Here is a 21,277-nt window from a genome sequence, read left to right on the forward strand (position 1 = left end):
TTTATAACAATATTGAGTCTTCCACCCCATGATCAGGCATATCTCTCCGTTTATATAACTCTTTAATTTTCCTCAGCAATGTTTTTTAGTTTTCCATGTATAGGTAATTCATGTCTTTTGTCAGATCTATGCCTAAGTATTACATATTTTTGATCTATTTTAAATGGTACTGTTTTAAAATTTCACGTTATGATAGTTGGTACTATGTAGAAATGCACAATTGACTTTTGGATATTAATCTTGGGCCCTGTGACCTTACTAAAGTTATTTATAAATTCCTCTTGATTTTTACATAGCTATCAACTTCAATTAAAGACTGTTTTACCTCTGTCTTTAAATTGGATGTATTTTATTTCTTCTTTCTTGCCAGAATGCACTGGCTACAACTTTCAGTACAATGTTGAACAGAATCTATGAGAATAGACAGTCCCTGATCTTGGAGAGGAAGCATTTAGTCTTTCATCATTAAGTATGACATTAGCTGTGGATTTTCAATAAATGCTCTTTATCAAACTAAGGAAGTTCCCTTCTCTTCCTAGTTTTTTAAGAAATGGGTGTTGGAGATAGACATGGGGGCACGTACTTGTAATTCCAGCGATTCAGGTGACTGAGGCAGGAGAATCGCAAGTTTCAGGACAGCCTCAGCAACTTAGTGAGGCCCTAAGCAACTTAGCAATGTCCTGTCTCAAAATAAAAGATAAAAAGCATTGGGGATGTAACTCAATGGTAAAATGTCCCTGGATTCAATCCCTCATACAAAAACAAAGAGAAAAGGTTGTTGGATTTTGTAAAATTCTTTTTCTGTTGAGATAATTGTAGTTTTTCTTTTTGTATTTTGTTAATATGTTGAATTACGCTGTTTGACTTTTGAATGTGAAACCAACTCTATTCCTGGAGTTTATCCTACTTGGTAATAATATATTATCCTTTTAATATGTTGTTTGATTTTATTTCCTAAAATTTTGTTTAGGATTTTTTTGCCTTTTTAAATTTTTTTTACTTGTTTTAATTATATATGACAGTAGAATGTACTTTGACACATCATACATAAATGGCGTATAACTTCTCATTCGTTTGGTTGTACACAATGTAGAATCACACTGGTTGTGTAGTCATATATGAACATAGAATTTTTACATCTATGATTTGAGAGATATTAGCTGGTACTTTTTCTTTCTTTCTTTTTTTAAAAAATATTTATTTAGTTGTAGAGGAACACACAGTATCTTTGTTTTCATGTGGTGCTGAGTGAGGATCCCAGTGAGGATTAAACCCTTTGCTTTACCACTGAGCTAAAGCCCCAACCCCAGTACTTTACTCTGTTCAATATCTTTGTCATGTTTTGGCTTCAGGGTAATTCTAGCCTTATAGAATGATTTGGGAATTATTATCTCCAATTTTATTGAAAGACTTTATATACAATTGGTATTAATTTTTGCTTAAGTATTTAGTAGAATTTGCCAGTAAATCCATCTGGTTCTGGACTTCTCATTGTCCAGAAAAATTCTTAGCTATATTTTCAATAGTCATGAATATAGGGCTATTTGTATTACTAGTTTTTTTCTTAAGTGAGCTTTTAAGTATTTTGTGTCTTCCAAATAATTTGTCATTTCATCTAAATTGACAAATTTAATATCATAAAATGTCCTTAGTCTTCTTTTAATATTCATAGAATTTGAAGTAATATCAACTCTTATTTTTTATATTAATAATTTTTATCCTTCCATAGTCCAACTAACTCAAGATTTATAAATTTTATTAATCTTATTATAATGTTTTTTTGGGTTTCATTAATTTTCTTGTATCATTTTTCTGTTTTCTGATTCACTGATTTCAGTTTTAAATCTGTTATTTCTTCTGATTACCTTGGGCTTGATTTCTTCCTCTTTTAAATTTCTTAAGATAAAAACTAAGATCTTTGATTTGAGACCCTTCTTTTTATGTTTTTTAGCAGAAGCATTTAGTACTATAAATTTTCCACTAAATATTCTTGAGCAGCATCTAATAAATTCATTTTCATTTAGTTCAAAATTTCTTCTAATTTATGCTTTTTATTTCTTCTCTGATCATGGGTTATTTAGAGTATGTTACTTAGATTCTAAGCACATGGGGATTTTTATTTAATTTTCAAATACATGGCAATTTTACAAGTATCTGTTTGTTATTGATTTCTTATTTAATTCCATGTGGTTAGAGAGTACTATGCTATGAGTTGAATTCTTTCAAATTTATTGACGTTTGATTTATGGCCCAGAATATTGTCCATCTTGGTAAATGTTCCAAGTTCAAGAGCGTTACAATAGAATAATGTACATCCTGCTCTTCTATAAATATAGTGTTACATAAATGTCCCTTAGATTGAGTTGGGTAATGTTAGTCAACTTTATTATAGCCTCACCATTTTCTGCCTACTTAACTCTTTTAGTAATTTGTGGAAGGTATTGAAAGTTATGACTGTAACTGAATTTGTTTGTATCTCCTTATAGCTCTCTCAGTCTTTCCTTTATTTTGAAGCTGTTTTCAGGTACATAAGTGTTGGGGTTGTTATGTCTCTTTTCTTTATCCCTGATAGTTGTTTCTGGTTGAAATCTGCATTTCTGGTGTGTGTGTGTGTATGTATGTGTGTTGTGTGTGTGTGTATGTATATATATACACATACACACACGTACATATATACGTACACATTTATATTACATACATATTTTATATTACATACATATATACATATATATGCATAATATATGTATGTATATATACGTGTCTGATGTGTGTGTATATGTCTGGTGTATGTGTGTGATTCTAGCCTTTTAACTAGTATGGCATAATATATCTTTTCTTCTACCCTTTTATTTTAAATTATTTGTACCTTTACATTTAAAATACATTTTTTGTTCACAACATGTAGTCAGGTCTCAAATTTTTGCCATAAGTGACAATCTCTGCCTTTAATTAAGTTGTTCAGACCATTTTACATTTAATAGGATTATCGATAGTGTTAGAAATGAGTATATCATTTGCTATTTTTTTCTATTGTTTTACCTGTTCTTTGTTTTCTTTTTCTGCCTTGTTTTGAATTACTTTTCAATTTTTATGATTCCATTTAATCTCCTTTGTTGTTGTAACTCAATCTATAGTAGTTGTAACTCTTTGTTATGTTATTTCATTGAATATTCTAGAGTTTATACTATACATCACCAACTTTTCACTGTCTGCTTTAAAATGGTATTGTGCCACTTCATGTATATAATAATATATTTTTCCATTTTTCCCATTCTATCCTTTATATTCATATTTTCATGCATTTTACTTTTTACACATAAAATGCACTGTTATTTTTTTTTTGGCTTAAGCAACCAATTTTAAAGAGATTTAAATAGTGATAAATATCATAAATATATAAACGCATAGTATCGTTTTCTTCTTCCTGAAAGATAGCTTTTAACATTGCTTAAAGTTGTGAGTCTACTGGAGATGAAATTTATTTCAACTTTTGTATGTCTGAATACAAAAGTAACTTTTAGTGTTACTTATTTTAATCTTTTAAAACTTATTCATTTATTTATGTGACACGTTTTTAAAATTATGGTAAAAAAAAACATAAAATAAAATTTACCATTTTAACCATTTTTAACCACATAGGAGTGTTAAGTATACTTACACTATGGTGAAACAGATCTGCAGATCCTGAAGATTTGAAATCTGTTCTCTTGAAACAACTTCTCTTTTCTCCTTTTCCTCAGCCCCCAGTAACCAGCATTCTGCTTTGTGTCTCTGTGAATTTGACGTTAAACCTTACTATAAATGACATCATATACTATTTGTCTTTTTTGCCTGGCTTATTTCACTTAGCATACTGTCCTTAAAGCTCATCCATGTTGTTGCATGTGATAAGATTTGCTTCTTTTTTTAAAGGCTGAATAATATTCCATTATATCTATATATCAAAATTTGTTTATCCATTGATCTGTCAACTTACATTTGGGTTCTGTCCACCTCTTAGTTATTATGAATTAGTGCTTCTCTGGAAATGAAAGTACAAGCATGTTTTTGAGACATTCCTTTTAATTCTTTAATTCTTTTGGATATGTACATAAAAGTGAGGTTACTGGATCATATAGTTGTTTTTCATAATGGTACACTACTTTATAATCCCAACCATGCACAAGGGTTTTAATCTCTCATATCCTCATTTTTTTATTTGTTTGTTTGTTTCTTTTCTTTTCCTTTTTTTTTTTTTTTTTTTTGGGTGGGATTGGGAATTAAACCCTCAGGGGGCTCTACCACTAGAGCTTGCCCAGCCTTTTATTTTTTGAGACTGGTTCTCACTGTTTGGCCTTGAACTTGCAGTTCTCCTGCCCCCGCCTCCTGCATGGCTGGGATTACAAGTGTGTGCCACCATATTTGTTTTGATAGTAGCCATGCTGGTAGATAGGCAGTGATCATTTCATTGTGACTTTGGTTTGCATTTTCTTGATAATTAGTGATATTGAGCATCTCTTTATTGATTGATTATTTTCCTCATTATGAGTTTTACGTGCCTGGTGGATCATTGATGGGATATATGACATTGTGAATTTTATTTTATTGGTTGCTAGATGTGTTGGTCAACTTCTGTTGCTGTATAAAATAACTGAGATAATTTACTTAACAAAGAGAAAAGGTTTATTTTGGCTAATGGTTTCAGAAACTCTAGACCATGATTGGTTGACCCTGCTACTTTGGACTTGTGGCAAAGCACCACATTATGGCAGAAGGCTTATGGTGGAATGCTTACCTCATGGCTAGAGAGTAGAAAGAGAAAATAAGAAAGGGGTTAAAATTTCACAGTCCCCAAAGAACTAAGGACCTCCTATTAGGCCTCATTTCCTCAAGTGTCACCTTCCAAGAGCACCAAGCTGGGAACCAAGCTTTTGTAATACCAGATTCATGGGACCCCAATAGACCTTTAACATTTAACTTTTAGTGTTACAGATGTCCATCCCCATAAGATATAGTTAAATAATTTAATGTCATCTGATCTTGCAAAATCCTTTTACTAGTATGACCTCTGTGTCTAATAGAGAAACCTTTAATTCTGTTTCTTAGGGCTTGATAATCATACTAGCAAACACCACGCCTACCTGTATAGGTTAGGAATATCTGTAAGCCTTAAACTAAAAAATACTCTGGCAGTTCCTCTTGATAGTTTTTTTGTTTTGTTTTGTTTTGTTTTTGATAGTTATCAGGCATTTCTGCCTAAGAATCTCTTTTGTAGCCTCCAGTCTTACTTCTTAGGGGCTAACACAAGGTATATACCTTAAGTTACATTTAACTATTATTATTTTTAAATGCCCAAAAATGGCTGTGTTTTGGTTTTAACTGTTTTTGCTAGGTGTTTAAGATGAAGTAGTCAAACTGACTTTTGTTTCTGTCTATTGTTAATAGTCAGCTGAGTTTCCAGGGGAGTCATTCCTGGGGGAACTTTAGAGCAGCTTCTTAGTTCTGCTAGTGCCATTTGCGCTAGGATGGGTCCAGGTCTTGCTTGACCATGTGACTTCCCTTGGAAGCATCAGGGATGTCTCCCTTCTCTAATGACCTTCCTCTTTATAGCAAATGTACTGATGGCTTTCTGTTCTCCAAGGATCCCATTAGTCTCCCTGATCAGGAGGTTATGTGGCCCAAAAATGCAAAGCTCTTTAGAGAATTCCTCTCTTCCCTAGATTCAGACTGACTCGGAGGGCAAGAGCCAAATATTGATTTTCTTGGCCCTTTTAATTTAACTTTAATTTTTAAGTCTTGATCTTAAACATCTAGCAAATCAGTCTCACTAGTCTTAAATTAAGTACTGGGCTTTAATGTCTCTCTATCCTGTAGGTGATGACTTATTATCTTAAATTAACCCAGGTTGTGTGTTCTTAAAGCAATACCTCTGTAAATATTAACAGGCAATCTTTAGACCGTTTATAAGAAAACTACAAAATAAAATTAACAAGAGTAAAAACATATTTAGTTCATGTAATAGCTACCTTGAATTTTGGCTGAGTTATACATTATATCCCCTTTTTGATATCCTAGTAATCTTGACAAAAAACAACTTTTGAACACAAGTTTAAATAAACTGAAATCTGGCCTACTTCTTTCGTAGTCATTCTTACATGTAGTAAGATGGGACACAGAGCCTTATCTCAGGTAAGGCGGGGCTCTTCATAAATCTTAAATGCTCTAATTCTGAAGCTGATCTTTGCTTCTTAAATATCATTTTACAAAGTTTACATAAATTGTTTGAGGTCACATGAATATTAGCTAACACAATATGATATCACATTTAAAACATGAATTAAAGAAAGGCTGAAGCTTTTAACCTTCTGTGGAAAAGTAGCAAAGTACTTTTGTGTTTTACAATATTAACCTTTACATAGATTAGGCTCTAATTAACTTAAAAAAACAAATAAATTGTACCTCAGTGTAAAAAGTAACATAAAACTTTATATATCTTATTGATAACAGGTCCAGTTATAGAACATTCAATGATATAAGTAAATCTCCAATATGTTTTTCTTTTAAGCCTAAAATTACCATACAACTTTAGAACACCAGTTTGATACAACGCTCTTTTAAAGCTTCTCCCTTACAGACTTGTATACCTGGAATATATGAGCACATTAATAGCACCACAATTACATTGATGTTTTTATATTAACCAAGTTTAGCTTTTAAAGAAATGACAGTACAATGCTCTAAAATAACAGTTCTTGTTTACCCAGCTGTTTAATTTCTTTAAGATTACTTGCTCTAGAAAAAAAGAAACAAAACTTAACTTTTGGGCCTTTGTATATAGAAATCTTCTATAAACTTTTGTATATAAAATCATGTCTGTTTACCATTTCATGAAAACACAATGTCTAAGTATATAGAACCTGTTGCGACTTTAAATTTCAATAATCTTTTCAGTGATGACAAAGCAACTTTAAACCTTTTTTCTTATTTACCAACCTATGAAAACATCAATAACGTTACCCAGTGCAATTCAAGGAGTTAAGAGTACTCGATGGTATATTTAACATTTAGCATTTTAACCTTGTAAATCAATCAGATATCTAACAAAATTACTCATAAATGAATAATCCCATGTCAAATCTACTTTTACTTATTTTATCAAAATATCAGACAAGTGTATTGAACAGTTTTTTAGCCATTTTTTCCTTGTTGAAGGAAAGTCCTAGAACCAAGGCATATCAGGAATTTCATAGACATCAACATTTTATTAATTTTTTTTTGAACACCTAGAAAAACTTGTAAGCTTAATTTTAAAGACGTTTTATTTTTATCTGTTCACCCAATTTAAATCGAACTGTTTAAATCACGTGAATTAAGATATTTGGATCCATTTTTTAAAAAATTTTATGATCATTCCTTATATATCTGCCAATTTTCATATCATGTACATGATATATGGACATACGCACATCCAGACATATAACACATAACACAAGTGTGCACACATAACACAATAGTAAAGGCCTTGTAGCTTTTCACAGGTGAAATCTCCATTGCGATGTTTAAAAACTCCACATTTGAATAAACATAGAACTTATCAGAAAAACATTAACCTAAGTCTGTAGTATCAAAATCATGAGCTCAAAAAAAAAACAGAATCTAAGAAAAAGCAAGAGTCCTGGAAAAAATGACTGGCCAGTAATTAGTATATAGCATACAATTTACTTTTTGGTTTAGTCTAGTTTGAGTTCAGGTAAAAGACACTTTTTTTCCCCTTGGGCCTCAGATCAGTCTCCTACTGAGCTTGCAGGCTTCTTCCATTTGCATTTCAATTTAAGTCTTGGCTGAGGTCTGGAAGGAGCAGGAAAAACTGCTATTCTGAGGGGAAACCTCATGCCTAAGGCATTTTAACCATTTTTAGTCCGTAATTAGACAGGTTTGGATGTTGAAAACTATGATACCTTATTTTCTACCATGCACTCCTTATTATTTTATCTCTGACAACCCAACTGTTAACTGCAATGCTTCAAAAACCCATTCAGATACCAGATTGTTAGTAAAACATCATCTTTTAGACACATTTACATTTGTAGGTAGCCCATTCAGCCAAGATCATTCCCAAGAAACAATTTATAATATCAACACATTATTGCCCATGTCTTAAAGGGCCAGAAACAGATACAAACAAAGACAAAATGACAGACAGAAAGGAGCTCCAGACTATTGCTGATAGATAGGAACCTTTAAAACAGACTAGATAAGAGAAAAATCTCCCCAAGTTTCCAACTCCCATTTAATTATGACTCCTACACCAGTGGCACCATAGATGTTCTCACAGAGGGGCAATCAGAAGTGTAAAATCAAGGATCTCGGTGTGACGACATTACTGCATTTAGTATCCCCCTTTTTTTAAGTAGACAGAGGTGGAGTAATCCTTACAGTGCAAGAAAGGAAGGTGGGAGTTCCCCCGAAGCAAAAGGGGCTTTGGCAGCTGCTGGGAGTCCCTCAGTCCTTCCTTTTATTTACAGGATTAGCTCCTCTGGTTTGGTTCAACCCCAGGTACACTCGCATATCTCTTAACTTTCCAGTAGTCAGCTCTCAAAAAGTTCATCTTACATCCTCAGCATGCAGTTGTTTGGAGTGCTAGGCTTCCCCAAGAAAGCGGAGCGGGGGCTCCTCTAGAGTCCCCCCTGGGGTGTCAAAATTTGTAACTGAAAGTTTGGTTCCTGCCCTCAAGCCAATTAATGCCAATTTAATAATGAGGACAGGATTTTGAGAAAAAGAAAAAGGGAGATTTATTGCTTTGCTAACAAAGGAGAAACACAGGGGACTCCATCCCAAAGGTTGTGACTCTCTTGATCTGGAGGGACAAGGGAGTTTTAAAGGAGTTTCACTTGTTAATTTGGAAGATATACAGTTCTTAGATCCCCAGCAGGCATTTCCCTCTGCAGTGGGTGTACTCAAGGCAGCCAACTAGGGGAAGAAAAGAAAACATTGCTTCCCTAATCCCGCTTAACAAAAGGGGTTAAAGTTTATCAAAGTTCTTTAAAACACAACTCAAAGGGGTGTAAGAGGTGGGAACAGAAAATTGACATTTTGATTTACAGGGAAGCTAGAGAAGCATACTAGGGACATTTTTAGGCTAAAATTTGGCTAAAGTTACCTCCACACATCTAAAGTAGATCAGAACTCGGGACACTGCATCAGTCCAAAGTAAAACAATGCCATTACACTTAACAGAGACACAGACAAAAAGCCAAAACACAGATTCCCTTTTCAGATTGCAGACAAATACGGAAGTAGGGTGCTGGCCACAAGCTAACTGTGGCGGGAGCAACTCGCCTTCCCCTAAAATCAGAGGAACAGATTTGGGGATTCTATATCCCCCTCTGATTGAGTTGGAAGACTCTCTGATGGGGGCCTTGGATGTCTTCCAGTAGCCCCAGCTGGCGACCCTATAGCAAGTCTGCCAAGGCCAGTTGCCAGCCCAGAATACAGATTCTATGGGCCGTAGTCAGAACAAAGCAGACAACAGACACACCAATAATAAGACTCACGGGTGTTAGACTCTGGTTTGGCGGTCCTGGGGTCTGGGAGATCCCAGATGAGCCCCCAGATGTAATACCACATTTATGGTACCCCAATAGACCTCCAGGAGCTGAATCCTATGCAGTCACACAAGAGTCTTTATTGCAAGCTTGAGCCTGGACTCACAATCATTTCCGACGCAGCAGTCCCGGGAGTGGGTCCCCGTCCTTTGTTCAGTGAGTTTTTACAGGTTTTGGGGGATACTCTAAGCATCACACAGCAAATCATTCCACACCGTGGGAAAATCAAACAACAACTCTGACATTGATTAGCACATTCACTGGCAGGAACAAGTTGGGTAAGGGTGATTGCTTAGTTCAAGAGGTGGATACATTTGAACTGTTTGGTTTAAGCCACAAGGGGTATATGTGCTAAACTACATGGTTTCCTAACATGTTGTCAATCACCGAAACAACTGGGAGGGTCCCCTGGCATTTCAGGTATTTTCCCTGTCTCATGCTGATTGGTGGTTGCCAGGGGGTTGCTATGGGTCACGGTCAGGCATTAGGCCCCATTCTTTGGTCTTTCCAGGAACTAGCATAACTGAGTCAGGGACACCTGGCCGCACAGATCTCTTCTGTTATTTACAGAGAAACAACTCAGCAGGGTGGCTATGTGCCTGGGAGTGCTCTGTGGGTTTTTCCAAGGACAAGGGTCATGCCCCCTCCTCTGGACAGGCCTTGAGGTAGAAGCTGGCTTCTCAAAAATGGGATTCACATCAGTTTCTCACCTTTAACACATTGGGTCTATGGGGAACCTTCTAGATCCAGACAATAGCACTGGCTATCTTTTTATTCCTATAAAATTTCTTGAGTTTTGTTTTGAGAGGCAGTTAAAGTACTTTGAGGATTCATTTTTACAATTTGTTAAGTGGGTCTAAAGCAATACTCAGTCTAGGACTAAATATTATTGCCCATTATTGAATTAAGATCTTCCTGAATTATGAGTTTTTCAAGTCTGACTGGTAGGAAAAGGCATTGTGCAAACCCTAAGCACTGTTCTCTCTTATTGTTTTGAATGGTTATTTCCCTAGCCTCAGGTCATTTCCTCACATGCATGCACTAGCCAGTACTCTGCTATATATTAGGCGACTATCTCTGGGTTTCTCTGAGCAGCTCTGTCCCCTCTGGTATTTTGTCCGGTAAGCCCTAGTTGTCTTTGTCTACATTCTGAGCTCCATCTTCTTAACTCAGGGAATTTACGAGGCTCCATTTGAATTCTCCTGTCTAGTACCACTGTCTGGAAACTTTCAAGGCAGAAATGCCCGGCAGATGTCTAGAATCTTATAATTCATTGTTTCTTGTATTTGTCTGGTTTTCTCCCTCTCCCCATTCTTATATAACAAAATTTTCATGGTTACGCTATACTGATAATAGTAACATTCTCATGGACCATTCTTACAGAGCTTTCAACTTCAAAAAGACTTTACAAACGTTATGTCATTTGATTTTCACAACTCAATGCAGTATTGATTTTTATTAACATGCATTAATTATACAAATTAATGGGTTTCACCATGACATTTCCATACATGCATATATTATGCGTTGATCATGTCCAATATCCCTCTACCCTTTCTCACCCTCACCTCTCTACACTCCCCCATCTCAGTTCCTAATAGTCACTCTTCTACTTTCAGGGCCTCTTTTTTGGTTTGTTTACTTTTTTGCTTTTTCAGTTTCTTTGGTCATTTAAGGTGGGAAGAGAAATCCAGTCCCTATTACTTCACTCTAACCAGAAGCAAAAGTCTTGTCTACTTGTAGTTTTAACTTGAGAGGTCTCTTGTGCTATAATTCTTACAGAAAATAATTTAATAATAGCCACTTTTCATTTCCCTTTGAAAAGCTGTGTATACCGATGACTGTAGGATAAACTCAAATCAGCAATATCTTGAAGATACTGATTATTAAACTGATTTCCTGATTCTTGTTTCTGGGAGTTTCTTGAGTTATTCGGATGTGGAACCTAACTTTAAATAACAAATTTATGAAATTCCAAATTACATTATGATTTTATTCTCAGAATTAAGAAAAAGAAAGAGCAACAACGTTATGCTGAAGAGCAGAAGATCGTAAGAATGAACTTTAATGAAGAACCATGTTCAGGGGAAAAAATGAGTGGTATGTTAGCCCAGTTACAACTTGAAGAACTGAAAGAAACTAGAGAAAAACAACAACAGAGAGAAAAAGAACACATAAGGTAATTTGAAAAGTTTTGCATGAAATTCTGATTCTAGAGGAGACTTAGTAGGAAGTTAGTTCTCTTTTTCATTAAAGAAAATGGACTGTGTTTTCTAATACTTGTCCCTATTTAGGGTACATAACTTCACTAAATATCTTAATTGGCTAATACCGCTTGTGAATAGCCATATAGTTTTCCTAGTGCTATTTCCCAGTACAACGATGAAGAATCAAGGTATAGAGATATGAAATAATTTTAACAGTTAAAGCTGGTTGTAAAATCAGGATTCATTCTTACTTTTTTCTCAGTAGTTCACCTTGCCTGATCATACTGTTTTATAGATATGTGGAAGCATTACGTGCCCAGGTCCAGGAGAAAATGCAGCTGTATAATATTACTTTACCTCCTTTGTGCTGTTGTGGTCCTAATTTTTGGGATGCTCATCCTGATACCTGTGCCAACAATTGTATTTTCTATAAAAACCACAGAGGTAAGTTTCTTAAAGGAATATTTAAATGGGGCCTAGTAGCAATTAGCAATTTAAAAAACCCAATAAAAGTAGTAATAGTAGTAATTTAATATTTATTGAAAACATTATAACACCTTTACAAAACAAAGGTGATGAAAATAATTATAGTGAGTTTTTATTTCTCTGTGAAGTTTATTATCTTCTTTCTCTCTGTCATGGTGGGGAAATATTTCCAGTTCATTCCACTGTAAAGGGACTTGGATTCCAGGTCCTTCTTTAACTGAAGACTATTAGAATTTGAATTTGTGTTTTATGTCCAAGTTAGGACTCTGTCCTGTTGAATTTCAGAAAATGATGAACGCTAACAAGAGTTCCTGTTAGATAAAGTGGCATCATTCCTGTAACAATAATGTTTCTGTTTCTTGTCTGTCCTTAAATATATTGATTTACATAGTATAGAGATTATGTAGGTCTCACATAGGCACTAAAAAATATGCTAGTATTTGTAATACTAGTGTGTCTCATATGTGTGTTAAGAGCTTATTATCAAATCTGTTATATTTTCAAAAACAGATCTGATAATGCATTCCTATTCTGAAACCTCTAGGGCTCCTGTGACAGTAGAAAATGCATGGCGTATTTTGCATATTTTCTCTCTGGCCTCAGATCACACTCCTATTTACTATTTCCAATATTACGTATTTTTTATACCTTTTACATTGCATACACTCTTCTTTACTCCTGTTAATCCTTAAGACCATCTTAAGTGGTACAACCTCTGGAAATCTTTTCGATCCTCCCTAGAAAGTTATTCATTCTGTGATGACATTTTATATAAGCCACTGGTTTAGAAATATTACATTACTATTTAATTATTTTTGTGTTCATCTGCTCTTTTTTCTGTTCTCACCATGTATTAAATACTCAAAACATATTTAAATATTTTATTAATATGTATACATTATTAATGTTAATATTTACTCAGTGGAAAAAATTAATACTTACGAGACTCTGGGTAGAGAAGCAGTACTAAAAGAACAGGGAGTGGGAGAGTTGTTTAAAATTTGACTTTATTCACTGCTGTGCACACCTTTATTGTAGCATATCATCGGGCACTGCATTCAGTCATCAGTTCCTCTGATATCTCCGAGGGAAATTCAACTCTTCGAAGTGCCATTCATAATTTTGCTTCTGCACACAGACGGGCTTTGAAAAATCTGTAATATGAATTTGAAATCAGCTGAATCAACTGGTGGTATTTGAATCTTCATTTAAAATCAACCTTGAGAAATTGTTTAGGAAAAACCATTAAATTGTATCAGCTGAATTGTCTGGAAAGAAATAATATTCTGCATAATAACTGTCTCTATAATTAGATATGTGCCTTGGGACCAAGGTTGAAAGTTGACTTCTAAACTTGTCTCTTCTTTGGTGTGAGCCAGAGAAACTATGATTTTAAAAAATGATCAGACAAGGAAGGTCTCTTTGTTTACTCTGCTCTGATCAGAGCAGAGTCTTCGAGAGTGTGAGAAATCTTCGAGATTATCTTATTTATGATCTTTCAAAAAATGTATCTTTGAGTTTTGACAATATTGCAAATGTCTGAATGAGGCAGAAAAGAATGAAATGAGCATCTGAGCACCAGTGGCCATCTATACCATTGGCTTTTCTAGTTGTGTATAGCAAGTAGATATGAGAATAGTCTGAATTTTATGCACGTTTTCTTCTCAGAATTTTCTCTCTCCTAGTTTTTTGTTTTGAATTATTACCTCTTTCCCCATTCAGTGACAATGGACATGGGTGTTTTTTAGTTATATTTTGTATTGCAAAAGAAGTCAAATAAACTATCTTTTGAATATCTTTTATGTGAAATAATTATGAGTGACATTTCAAAATGTGAATCTGAAGGCAAAGTAACTTCAATCCTGCCTTATTTTCCTATCTTTAGATATCTGGTAAATGATATGCCTAGGCAAACAAAGTAAAAATTGCCATAGTTGTTATGAATTTGTTATTTTTTCATACTATTTCTTGACACAAAATATGAGAATGTTTAATGATCTAAATTTAAAAAATTATTTTTCTTGCTTTCTCTTTTTTGCAGTGCTGAAGAAATCCTTTTTATCTCTAAAAATGCCTGATCTTCTATCCAGGCCATTGAAAATAAGAGTCAAAATTATCTGAATGACAAGACTGACTGGTTATTTATTTAACAAGATTAATTATCCAGTTCAGTCAGAATCTTTGAAGTAATTATATGCTTGATTCAGTCTTTTTTTTTTTTAAATGTTGTAGTTATAGGTGGACATAATACCTTTATTTTTATTTATTTTTATGTGGTGTTGAGGATTGAACCCAGTGCCTTACCCATGTTAGGCACAACACCAGCCCCTTTTTTCCCTTTCTTTTGGAGTACTGGAGATTTAACCCAGGGGGACTCAACCAGACCTTTTTTTTTTTTATTTTGAGACAGGATCTTGCTAAGTTGCTTAGGGCCTTGCTAAGTTTCTGAGGCTGGTTTCGAATTTATGATCATCTTGCCTTAGTCTCCCAAGCCACTGGGATTACAGTGCAGTTGCTTGCTTTGAGGTAGATTGTCGCCCCCGCTTTTTTCTGCTTGTCTGTTTTTCACAGCCTCATCTTCCCTCAGGGCCATCATTATATGGCAAGGGTCTGTTGTAGGGCCCCCTAAACTTTGCTGAATAGCTATCACAATAGGAAAAAAAAGTAGCGGTAAATTATATCCTTGTCTCACTTCAGCTTGCGCACATTTGCCATTATCTTATCTCATATCTTAGGATCAGAAACAGCAGTAGCACTTATCCATGGGCTTGTATCAATCACAGCATTTCAGAACTTTTAGACTTCTCTCTTATTCAGGGTTAAACCTGAATATCTAAGTATCTAAGAGAGTGCGCAACACTTACCTACCAGGTAAGTGGCCTGCCGCTCACGCACCTAGCAGGAGGGGAGTGGCCTGTCACTCAGACACAGTACTCCATGCACCTGTCCCCACATTACAGGTATGTGCAATTGAGCCTGGCTTGATTAAGCCTTTAATGGTTGTATTTTTTAGCAGCACTGTTGAAATATAATTCATATATCATACATAATTCACAAATTTAAAGTGTACTTCATTATTTTTTAGTGTATTCACAGGACTATACAACCACCACAGTATTAAATTTTAGAGCATTTGTATCACTTAAAAACCCCTGTGATTTTGCAATCCCATTTCTGGGTATATGTCCAAAAGAATTAAAAGGAATATCTGAAACAGGTATTTGCACACCCATCTTAATAGTAGCATTATTCACAATAGCCAATAGGTAGAAGCAACCCAAGTGTCTATCAATGGATGAATGGATAAACAAAATGTGGCATCTAATTAATAACAGGCTTAAAAAGGAAGATCTTTTCACATACTGCAATATTGTACTAAGTGTAATAAAGACAAATACTATAGGATTCCACTTACGTGAGATCCCTAAAGTAGTCAGATTCATAGAGACAAAAATTAAAATAGTGGTTGCCAGGAGCTGTGGTTAGGAGCAAATGAAGAGTTATCATTTAGTGGGTAATTTAGTTTCAGTATTACTGGGTGAAAAAGTTCTAGAAATCTGTTTCATAGCAGTGTGAACATACTTAACACCAGTGAACCATGCACTTAACAATGGTTACAATGGGGCTCGGGCTGTGGCTCAGTGGTAGAGTGCTTGCCTAGCATGCATGAGGCACTGAGTTCCATCCTCAGCACCATATAAAAATAAAAAAGATACTGTGTCCATCTAAAACTAAATATTTAAAAACAAAACAAAAATTTGGTTACAATGGGGGCTGGGGTTGTGGCTCAGCAGTAGAGTGCTCACCTTGCATGTGTGAGACCCTGGGTTCAATCCTCAGCACCACATAAAAATAAAAAAGTGAAATAAAGGTATTGTGTCCAATTACAACTAAAAAATAAATATTTTTAAAAGCCGGTTACAATAGCTAATTTTATATTATGTGTTTTTCATCCAGTTGAAAACTTTTAAATTAAAAATAGAAAAAGCATCCTCCATACTCATTAGAAATCACTTGCCATTGCCCCATCCCCCAAACTCCCTGAAATCATAGGCAGCCACTAATCTGTTTTCTATTTCTATAGATTGACCTATTCTTGACTTTATTATAAATAGGATATGTGATCTTTTGTGGCTGGGTTTTTTCATTTAGGCTAATGTTTTCAAGGTTTATCCATGTTGTAGTTCATATAGCATACTTCATTGCTTTTTATTTTTGAATAATATTTCATTCTATGGATAAACCACGTTTTATTTATCCATTTATCAGTTTATGAACACTTGGATTTTTCCACTTCTTGGCTAATTATGAAGACTGCTATGGACAGTTGTTTACAGGTTTTTCTGTAAGTACATGCTTATATTTTTCTTGGGTATATGCCCAGCAGAATTGCTGGGTCCTGTGGTAGCTCCATGTTTAACCTTTTGTGAAATGCAAACTATTTTTCTAAAGTGGCTGCACCAATAGTGTATGAGGGCTCAAATTTCTTCACATCTTCAACACTTGTCCTTATTTTTTTCTTTGACTATAACCATCTTACTGGTTGTATAGTGGTATCTCATTGTGACTTTAATTTGCATTTTCCTGATGGCTGTTGATTTTGTTTAATTTTTTATGTGCTTATGACCATTTCTCGTATCCCTTTTGGAGAACTTTTTTTACATCCTTTACCCATTTCATAGTTGGTTTTTTTATTGTTGAGTTATAGAAATTTTTCATATATTCTGCATGTAAATTCTTTATCTGATGTATGGTTGCTTTTTCTCATTCCAGGTACTGTCTTTTCACTTTCTTGGAGGTTTCCTTTCTTCATTCACTTTTTAGGTTTGATGCAGTCTAATTTATCTACCTTTTCTTTTGTGGTTTGTGCTTTTGTTTTAATCTTAAGAAACCATTACATCATCCAGGGTCACAAAGATTTACTCCTATGTGTTCTAAGAGTCTTAGAACTGTTAGTTCTTATAGTTAGTTCTTATAGTTAGCCTGTTATCCATTTTGAGCTAATTTTTGTGTATAGTGTTAGGTAGGGGTCCAACTTCATTCTTTTATATGTTGATAACCAGTGTCTCAGCATCATTTGTTAAAAAGACATTGAACTGGCCACAAATGAAAGAGCTTATTTCTGAATTCTCAGTTCAGACATTGAAGTAGCCATAAATATGAGTGTTTATTTCTGAACTCTTAGTTCTGTTTGACTGATATATATGTCTGTCCCAATGCTAATAAATCTGTCTTGAGCACTGTAGCTTTGTGGTAACTTTTGAAATTGGCAAGTTTGAGTCCTACAACTTTTTTTCTGTTATGTTTTTTTCCAAGATTGTTTTACTCTTCCGAGTCTCTTGCATTTTCATATGAATTTTAAGTTCACCTTTACACCAGAAAGCCAGCTGGGATTCTGATAGGTGATGCATTAAATTTATTGATGAATTTGGGGACTACTGCCATTTGATCCATGAACATATATGATGTCATCCCATTTGTTCTAAGTCTTCTTTAATTTTGTTCAACAATGTTTTACAATTTTCAGAACACAAACTCTCACATTGCTACATTCATTCCTAAGAATTTTATTGATACTGTCAGAAATGGAATTGTTTTCTTAATTGCACTATCAGAAGATTTGTCAAAAGTGTATAGAGGTACAGTTGATTTCTTTCATTTATTCTAATATTTTGTAGAGGATAAATTAACAGCATGTTTTTCTGTGTAAGATCTTATCTTCAAATAGAGATAATTTAACTTTCTTTCAACTCAACCTTTTAGGTCTTTTTCTTACCTAATTGCCCTGGCTAGAACATCTAGTACAAAGTTTTATAGAAATGATAGGGTGAATATGCTTTTCTTATTTCTCATTTTAAGGAGAAAACATTCAGTTTTTATGCTGTTTATCAGGTTGATGAAGCTCCCTTCTATTCATAGTTTATTCTGTATTTTTATCTTAGAAAGATGTTGGATTTTGCCAAATGCTTTTTCTGCATCTATGATTGTGTGTGTTCTTTGTCTCTTTTTCCATAATATGAGGTATTATATTAAATTGGTTTTCAGATGTTAAATCAACTTTGCTCTCCTAGAATGAGTTATATTGGCTTTTTTTGCTTGTTTTGTTTTTTTGTTTGTTTTTTGCTTGTTTTGTTTGGTTTTCTGAAACAAGTGAATCAACTTGTCTGATGTCAAATTAGTTGTAGAATGATCATGGGATCAGAGAGGATTAAGAAATTTCCAAGTTTTCTAGATTCAGCCTGTGAATACAAATTTCAACTAAGAATGAATGTGTTCTTGCATTGTAATTTGGTCATAAATAGAGAGTGTCTAATGATTTGTCTTTATATGGTTAAACAATGCTGGTTAGCTAGCATTTACCAAAGAGGAAAAGCCTCTTGACGCCCTGTGTTGATGGTAGAATGGTGAATCCTATCGGGGTTAGATGAATGCTTTGAAAAGGAGCCTGGAATCTAATAAGAGTTTTCCTGAATTTATAAGTTTATGAAATCAGAATTGGAAGGACAAATTATACCAGTTTACTAGATTAACATGGACCTCTGAAGAAGAAGAAGAGGCCTAAAGAATAGAGCCATAAAGAGATAGATTTTGATATCTAGGGCAGAGGTTGAGGGTGTGGGGAAGAGGATTAAACTTGAGCCTAGAATTTAAAATAAAGTAGGGCCAGGGATGTAACTCAACTATAGAGTGCTTGCCTAGTATGTGTGAGGTTCTGGATTTGATCCCAGAACCATAAAAGTAAATAAATGAAAAAAAAAAAAAATAGAGTAGATGGCAGGCATTTCAATTGAAAAATTATTGAATAAGAATGAACATTTTACACTATATAACTGTTTCATTTCTTTATTTTCCTTAAATTTCCCATAGACTTTCCCTCATCCTCATTCTCAATTGGTGAAGATGCATTCTTTCTCTATACTGAAAAAACAAGTAGTAAAAAGAATTTCCACAAGCTCCCACCATCATAATTATCTACCCACTTACTTGCATGTATTCCTATTAATGTGGGGAATTGTTTGTTCTTCAGTCTTAAGTCTGCCCTAACTTGTGGCTAGATCTAGTTCCTACCTATTCAAGGACATTGCCTCAGCATTTTTTCTTTTTTACGCATCATTAATTTTTCCCCATTAGAATATTCCTATCAGTACATAAGACTGTTGTAATTTCTGCCATCTTAAAAACCAGCCAACTAAAAGAGAGAGAGAGAAAGAAACAACAACAACCATTTGTTATCCCATAGCCCCTTTCAGCTACCACCAAACTTTTGTGCTCCCTGTTATAACAAAACTTCTTGGGGGTGGGGTTATGGCTCAGTGGTAGAGCACTTGCCTAGCACGTGTGAGTTTGATCCTCAGCACCACATAAAAATAAATCCAATCCAATGTTTTAAAAAACTCCTTGAGTGTCTATACTTACTGCTCCTATTTTCCTTACGTTCTGTCATGAATACATTTTCTTAAGACATTAACCTTTATCTCTGTACTGAAAATATTCTTTACAAAGTCACCAGTGACTTCCACATTGCTAAATCCAGTGGTCATTTTTCATGCCTCATATAACTTGACCTTTCAACAGAATCATCCCTACTTCATCCATCTTTTCTTTTTTATGTATCCTTTTTCACCTGTTTTCTCTACCACCAAAGCTTTGGTTTTTTTGGTTTTTTTTTTTTCCCCCCAAATTCAACTGGGCATTGCTTCTTAGTTTCCTTTGGTGTTTTTCCCTCCGTCTCCTCTCTTTCAGTATTAGAGTGTCTCAGGGGTCAGTCCTTGGACTTCTTTTCTGTTTTCCTTTTCCTTTGCTCTTTTGGTCATCTTTTCTATTCTTAATCATAAATATCATCTACATACTGATAACTCTGAAATTTATTTCTGTGGTTCTAACTTCTCTCCTAAATCCAGATTCATAATCCTTACTACCTAGTTGATATTTCCACATGGTTGGTTTTCCTCGGATTTGCTCTTCCCTAAATCAGTAAATAGCAACTTTATCTTTCTAGTTATTGAGGCCCCAAACCTTGTGGAAATTATTGACTTCTTTTTCTTTCCTTCTTTCTTCGTCACTCCATCAGCAAATTATGTCAGCAATACCTTCAAAGTATATCTGAAATTAATATTATTTCTACTGACAGATGCCTCATTCAAACCACCATCATTTCTCTCATGCGTTATTGTAAGAATTTTCTAAGTAATCTCCCTGCTTGCATATTGCACATTTTCTCAATACAGCAGCTAAACTTAGTACATCAAAAAACAACTTCTACCCTTTACACACATGGCATCAATCAAATGAATTAACAAAACATGTTTTTTACTGTAGTCTTTCCATTGAGTAAATGACAACCTTATCCTCTATTTCTTTTGGTCAAAAAAATGTGAAGTAAGCCGCATTCTTGACTTTCTTATGCAACTCTTATTCAGTCCTTATTGACTCTACCTTGAAAAGACTCAAAATACAACTTTTTGGTGCTTGCCCATCTACAGCTTTGGTCTAAGTCATTGTGTCTCACCTGAGTAGTTATTTCAGGAGCCTCATAGTTCATTTTCTTGTTTTCTATACTTGCCCCATATAGATAGTTCTAAGCCCAGGAGCCAGAGTAGTTCTTTCAAAATAAGTAAGATTATGGCATTCCTCTGCTCAAAGACTGCTTTGGCTACTCATTTTACTAAGAAAAAGCTGTAGTCTTTACAATGTCACACAATGCCCTACAAAGTCTAATCCTGATTACTCCTGAGGCCTTGTCTCCTAGTGCTTTCTTCCTTGCTTGCTCAGTTGTATCACATTCTGGGGACACTTTTGCCTCAAGGCTTTCCCATTTGCTGTTTGCTATGCCTGAAGATGTTTCTCCCAGAGATAATATTTGACCTTCTTCCTCCTCCAAGTTTTTGCTTGAATGTACTTCAGAAGGCCTCCCTAACCATCCTATTTTTTTTTTTTTTTTTTTTTTTTTTTTGGTGCTGGGGATTGAACCCAGGGCCTTGGGCTTGAGAGACAAGCACT

At 34.6% G+C, this 21,277-nt stretch overlaps 1 protein-coding gene across 15 annotated transcripts in view; it reads left to right on the forward strand.

Moving 5' to 3' along the window:
• Positions 1–17,522, forward strand: part of Ccdc15 (coiled-coil domain containing 15) — a 70,503-nt gene extending 52,981 nt beyond the window's left edge. For 12 of the 15 annotated variants that reach the window (XM_071616827.1, XM_071616826.1, XM_071616829.1 and 9 more), the window contains 3 exons: positions 11,587–11,763; positions 12,087–12,235; positions 13,316–17,522. In XM_071616827.1, the coding sequence (XP_071472928.1) occupies positions 11,587–11,763; positions 12,087–12,235; positions 13,316–13,437 (448 nt within the window). In that variant the 3' untranslated portion in view covers positions 13,438–17,522. Of the gene's footprint in view, positions 1–11,586; positions 11,764–12,086; positions 12,236–13,315 lie in introns of those variants that run through there. The other 3 variants (XR_011708620.1, XR_011708622.1, XR_011708621.1) reach the window with 2 other exon arrangements.
• Positions 17,523–21,277: the final 3,755 nt, after the last annotated feature.

Source organism: Marmota flaviventris, chromosome 9 (assembly GCF_047511675.1).
Source record: "Marmota flaviventris isolate mMarFla1 chromosome 9, mMarFla1.hap1, whole genome shotgun sequence".
Lineage (NCBI taxonomy): Eukaryota > Metazoa > Chordata > Mammalia > Rodentia > Sciuridae > Marmota > Marmota flaviventris.